Below are 6325 nucleotides of genomic sequence, written 5' to 3' on the forward strand. Positions count from 1 at the left end.
TAGTTGAGACTGAACTGGAACTCACTATGTAGCCCAGGCTGGTCTCAAACTCACAGCGATCCTCCTGCCTCAGTCTCCCGAGTACTGGGATTACAGGTGTGAGCCACCACACCCTGCACAACTCTTGGTTACTTTTAATATATTTATAAAATTGTGTAAACATTGCATTTTTTTTTTCTGATGGTAGTGAGGATTGAACCCAGGGCATTCACACTGCGCTACATTCCCAACTGATTTTTGTTGTTGTTGTTGTTGTTGTTTTTGTTTTTGATACTGGGGATTGAACTCGGGTCCTAACGAACCACTGAGCTAAATCCCCGGCCCACCAACCCGCTTTGTTTGTTTGTTTGTTTTGTTTTTTGAGACAGGGTCTCACTGTGTAGTTCAGACTGTCCTGGAACTCACTGTGTAGCCCGGGCTGGTCTCGAACTCACAGCTCCTGCCTCAGCTTCCCGAGTGCTTGGGATTATAGGCGTGCACCACCACACCCGGCTCCCACTTTTAATTTTTAAGTATTTTTTATTTAAAAAATTTTTATGGCACTGGAGATTGAACCCATCAGTTTCGTGGACTGTCCATTTTGGAGCCATGGTGAATAATGCTGTTAACACTGGTGCACAAGGGTTTTGTTCTTGGTTTGTTGAGACAAGGTCTTGCTGTGTAGTTCAAACTGGCCTTGAACTCGCCGTGTAGGCCGGGCTGGCCTCAGACTGGTGGCGCTATCCTCCTGCCTCAGCCTCCCGAGTGCTGGGCTCACAGGTGTGCACCCCCATGCCCGGCATCTGTGCACAAGTCTGTTGTGTGGACTTGCCCTTTGGTTCTGCTGGGTTCAGACCCAGGAGTAGGCGTCGGGTGAGTGTGGGCTCCAAGTGCAGGCCCCGTTCTCATCGCCTTGTTTTGTTTATGCAGAGCTCCCTCTGCACAGCTTCCTTCCTCGAGCTCTGATCTCACAGGACCCTGCCCGTCCCTCTGCCCCTGTCCCTCCCTTCAGTAAGCAGACGCTGCCACCTGGAGGGCAGAGGGAGGCGGGCCTGTCCCTGCAGTGGAGGAGGGAGAGGCCTGAGCTCACTGTGGCTGGTGCTCTGCGCCTCCCGGCCTCCCCTTCCTTTTCCTCTTTATGCCTCGGAACCTGAGTTCCCGGGCCTCAGCTCGGCCCGCACCTGAGTTTGGGCCTGCGCGTCAGTTACCGCGGACCCCGCTGAGCCCACTGTGGCCTGGGGCCCCTCCCTGTCCTCCTCCACGGCCATCGTGGTGGGGTGAAGCAGGTGTCGCTGCGGTTCGTCTTCCCCTCTCTCTCCTGGCTGGTGACGTTTCCTCTTCTGTGTTCCCTGGCTGTCTGTACATCTTCTTTTGAGAAATGCTATCTTTGCCTTGTCTCGTTGGATTTTGGTTTGTTTTGTGAGACACAGGGCATCACTTTGTAGCCCAGGCTGGCCTCAAACTCATAATCCTCCTGCCTCAGCTTTCAAGTGCTGGGACACACACACACACACACACACACAGGATCAGACTCAGGATCTTGTGCTGTGGGGTAGGTGAGGTACCACTGAACTGAATCCCTAGCTTGCCTATTTTTGATTGGTTTCTTTTGTTTGTTTATTAGATTTAGAGACAGGGCCTCACTGTGTAGTCTAGGCTGGCCTTCAGTTCATGGCAATCCTCCTGCCTCAGCCTCCAAAGTGCTGGGATAATAGGTATGCACCATCACGCTCAGCTGGTACACATTTTTAACTAGAAACTTGTGCCATCCTTTTAACTAAATTTTGAAATGAAGGCTAATATGGGTTTTTTGTTTTGTTTTGTTTTTTGAGACAGGGTCTCACTGTGTAGTTGAGACTGACCTGGAACTCACTCTGTAGCCCAGGCTGGTCTCAAACTGGAACTCACAGCGATCCTCCTGCCTCAGCCTCTTCAGTGCTGGGCTTATAGGCGTGCGCCACCACACCCGGCAAGGCTGATACGGTTTTAAAAAGAAAAATAAAACTTCAACTAAGAGCAAAAGCAGGTGTTGGCAGCCGTATGCTGAAGGGTAGATAGACAGATGGGTGCAGCTGTGACTTTACAGGCCTTTTCTCTACCACAGCAGCGAGACTGCATCCTGTGTCCTGCAGGAGGCAGTGTCTGCTCACAGAAAGAGTATGTGCTGAGTTTTGAGAACAGAAGCACTTTGGGAATAAAACATGTTAAATAAGAGGCCGTCTACACCCAGAAGGAACAGCCCAGTGGAAGGCAGCGTAAACCCTTAGCACATTCTGCTTCCTCTTTGAAGCTAAACAGTTAGAACGAACTGCTGTTTCATCTCTTGGCAGATGATGCACAGAGAACTCAGCTTTGCCACTTGCAGTTTCACTTGCAGTCTGTGGCCACTATAAGATAAAGGCTCTTTGAGGGGGGCCATGATGGCTCAGGCCCGTAATCCCAGCACTGGAGGATCACTGAGAGTTGAGGCCAGCCTGGGCTTCATAGTGAGACCTTGTCTCAGAAACAAATGAACAACAAAAAAGTAGCTTTTAAGTTGCTATGCAGACACAAATTGAATTTTAAAATTAGTGCAGATCTCGGGTTTTTGTTTTTGTTTTGTTTTGTTTTTTATACTGGGGATCGAACTCGGGACCTTGCACTTGTGAGGCAGGCTGAGGAACCTTAGGTCTTTTAAGTATATAAAATACCGATAATATGAGCTTTATAGTCTGGCATTGTATTTTTTTGTTTTGGTTTTGAGACAGGGTCTCTCTACACAGTTCAGGCTGGCCTTGAACTCACTGCATAACCCAGATTGGCCTTCATCTCAAAGCAGTCCTCCTGCCTCAGCCTCCCGAGTGCTGGGATTACAGGCGCACACCACCCTACTCGGCCCCAGCAATGCAGTTTTGGGAAAGGATGAGGACTCAGGCCGTGGGTGTGCAGGGCACTAAGTCATGGGTTTTTGGGTGTGTTTTTGTACCGAGGTTCGAACTTCGGATCTTGTGCTTGCGATGCAGGCAGTGGAACCACTGAGCTAAATCCCCGACCCTAAGTCGTGGTCTTCATGTCCTCCGAAACCCTGGCCCTGGCCAGCTCAGCTCGCCTTTCGGCTCAGTCCCCACTGCAGAGCTCTCTCTGGGGCTCCACTCCTTGCCTGGGCTGGTGAAAGGGTCGCTGGGGAGAACTGCAAGGAAGCAATGCACGTTCCGTGGCAAATCTGACTGGTCCCAGAAGTCCAAGCCCCGTCAGGGACTGACCGAGCTCCCAGCAGGCCCAGCAGGGAGAGCATTGCTCCGCACGCTTCGGGGGCCAGCAGCGACTTTCACGTGGCCCACGCGGTGGTGCGCACCTGAGCTCCCGGCTACTCTGGAGGCTGAGGCAGGAAAATCATTTGCCCCGAAGAGTCTGATACCATCCTGCTGGGCAGAGCCACACCCATCTCAAAACAAAAACAAATAATAGTAAAAAGCCCTTGTATCTGTGATAGATTGCCATTGTCTCAGCATACTTGCTGAGGCTTTTTGGAGACCCAGGCTGGTCTCAAACTCGCAGTGATCCTCCTGCCTCAGCCTCCCCGAGTGCTGGGATTACAGGTGTGCGCCACCACGCCCAGCTTTTATTCTTTTTGTTTGTTTGGTTGGTTTTTTTTGAGACAGGGTCTCACTATGTAGTTGAGACGGACCTAATGAAAGCGTTTCTCTTCAAACCCTAAACCGGTGCCTTCTGTGAGAGGGTCACGAAACACTGTTCTCGAGGGCAGAAAGACTGGGGGAGGGAGAGTTCAGGCGCCGTCTTAGTTATGCTCGTTGTCTCTCCCGCAGGGATTTCGCGCTGGGAGACATGGAGGCCATTGCTAACGAGCTCAGCGTCTATGACAAGCTCTCGGAGACTGTGGACTTGGTGCGGCAGACCGGCCATCAGTGCGGCATGTCGGAGAAGGCCATCGAGAAGTTCATCACGCAGCTGCTGGAGAAGAATGAGCCCCAGCGGGAGCCCCCCCAGCACCCCGTGCTTGTCGCTGTGTACAAGGTGCCCGTGTGGCTGGGACTCAGGGAGAACAGACGCCCTAGCGCCCTTCTGACCACCAGTCCCATGTTGAGCCTCAGTTTTCCTGTTGTTTTCCTCTTAGACAGGGTCTCACTGTGTAGTCCAGGCTGGGGTCGGACTTGCAGTAATCATCCTGCCTCAGGCTCCTGAGTGCTGGGATCACAGGCGTGCGCCCCCATGACCCGCTGAAAGCTGTGGGTCTATAATGGAGCTGTGCTTGCGTGTGTTTTTCAGTGGTGGACGTAGCCCCGGGGGTCTGACCAGAGCCCTGCTGTCTGCACAGTTCTCTGACTTTCCTGCCCTCAAAGCAAAGGAGATGGCGTAGGCTTGTCCCCAGGGACGGTGGAGACAGACAGGCCCACTCTTGCTCCACGTGCAGGCCCTGTCAGGACGGTGCTAACCCTCCGCCTCTCCCCGCAGGTGCTTCTGACCCTGGGCTTAATCGTCCTCGCTGCCTACTTCATGATCCAGCCTTTCAGCCCGCTCGCACCGGAGCCCACGCTCTCTGGGGCTCAGAGCTGGCGTGCGCTCATCCGCCACATCCGCCTGGTGTCCTTACCCATCACCAAGAAGTACCTGCCGGAGAGCAAGGGCGCTGCCCTGCCCGCCACGGAGGAGGACAGACACTTCACGGGTAGGACTCCTGTCACTACCCTCGAGATGTGTGTGTGTGTGTGTGTGTGTGTGTGTGTGTGTGTGTGTATGTTATATGTGTGTGTTTTAGGGTTTGGTTTGGCTTCTTTGACACAGGGTGTGCTGTGCAGCCCTGGCTGGGTTTGAACTCGTGACCCTCCTGACTCAGCCTCCCAAGAACTGGGCTTCAGGCACCCACCCCGCCTCCCAGCTCTGAGATAGTTTTCTTGACAGTATTTGATGAGAAAGGAAGTCATATTTGTTGATATCTAATGAGAGACACCTTCCCTATGTTGTTTTATTTAATTCAGACCCCACAAACACGCTAGAGGATTGGTTTTATTATCCCTGTTTTGCTGAGGGGAAACTGAGCCAGATGAACACAGCTGCTGGAGTGTGAACCCCCACGTTGGGGATAAGTGCCCGTCAGGCGGACTTGACAGTGTCTTTCTCTGTTTCCCACTCTCTGAGACCCTGTGGGTAAAGGATGTTTAGCGAACCTGTGGGTTTACTGAAGTTGCCTGAGTCCAGCCTGCTCTGAACCAGACCCTGTAATCTCCCGTTGCCTGTTGCTCTGGGCCTTGCGCTAGGTGTAGCCCATTCCTTCAGCTTGGTCTCTTTCTGCCACAGTTCATGTAGCTTAGCAATATAGTACGTCACTTTGCCAGTAAAGCGAATTTAAGAAAACACTTAAATTTAGCGACAGGGCCTGAGCAGCAGTACAGAAATTCCCAATCTGACAGAGCGTTTGGCCATTTGAGGCCTTTTCTCTTCAATATAGCACAGCATGTGATAAGACACAAAATTTACTTCTTGAGATAGAATAGAGGGATATTGTTTGGAGAATTTTTAGAGGGGGAATTTTTCCTTTTTTTTAGTGCTAAGGCTCAAACCCAGGGCCTCACGTATACTGAGCAAGTGCTTTATCACTGAGCTGTGCCCCTTCTTGTGTGATGTTAACCTTATTTGCACATAAGAATTAATGTATACATTAAAATCACAAATGGAAGCCAGTTATGGTGGTGCACGCCCGTAATCCCACCCCACAGGAGGACTGGAGCAAGTTCGAGGCCAGCCTGGACTACACAGTGGGACTCTGTCTCAAAAAAATAAAACACAAATGGATCCGTTTTTTTTGTATAACCCCATTCTGAAATATTTATGATCCAGGGTAACTTTTACAAAATATGTTTTTAGAGAAAAGGTACTAGATTAAGTTTTATAGTCATAATGTCGTTCTTTAGGGCGAGACCTAATCAGTCATAGAAATCATCTCTTGGATTAGGTTTCCTTTAGAAACTATTTTTGTACACTAGAGGAAGTCATGAAAAAACTTCCAAAATTATATCAAAATTAGGCAAAGGGAACATAAGATAAGAACTCAGCATCATGAGTCTCTGTTTTCTGTTTTTTGGGGTTTTTTTTTACCAACAGTTTATGTATTTAGTTCTTAAATTCCAGGTCCCACCTTTTGCTATATATGAGGAGGGTTGTTTTTGAAACATCATCAACAGACCTTAAAAAGGAAGTTTCCAGCATTCACTGCCCCCAGGCAGGGACCTGCTGTCATCTGGGCTGCCCTTGGACTGTCCCGCCTGCCTCGGCCTCCCAGGGTGGGACTCAGGAGCCGCGGCCACTGCCTCCCCAGCTGGCGAGGAGGAGCAGGCCCCGGCCCTGGTGT

General features: G+C 50.9%; 1 protein-coding gene across 4 annotated transcripts in view; it reads left to right on the top strand.

Moving 5' to 3' along the window:
- Positions 1-3785: 3785 nt before the first annotated feature.
- Positions 3786-6325, top strand: part of CUNH6orf89 (chromosome unknown C6orf89 homolog) — a 17521-nt gene continuing 14981 nt past the window's right edge. For all 4 annotated transcript variants that reach the window (XR_783223.3, XR_783222.3, XM_010638831.2 and 1 more), the window contains exons 1-2: positions 3786-3993; positions 4432-4645. Coding sequence is in view for 2 of the 4 variants with exons in the window: in XM_010638831.2 (XP_010637133.1) it covers positions 3805-3993; positions 4432-4645 (403 nt within the window). In the remaining 2 variants the exon portion in view is untranslated. The remainder of the gene's footprint in view (positions 3994-4431; positions 4646-6325) is intronic.

Source organism: Fukomys damarensis, unplaced genomic scaffold (genome assembly GCF_012274545.1).
Source record: "Fukomys damarensis isolate Sample0158 unplaced genomic scaffold, DMR_v1.0_HiC HiC_scaffold_20, whole genome shotgun sequence".
Taxonomy (NCBI): domain Eukaryota; kingdom Metazoa; phylum Chordata; class Mammalia; order Rodentia; family Bathyergidae; genus Fukomys; species Fukomys damarensis.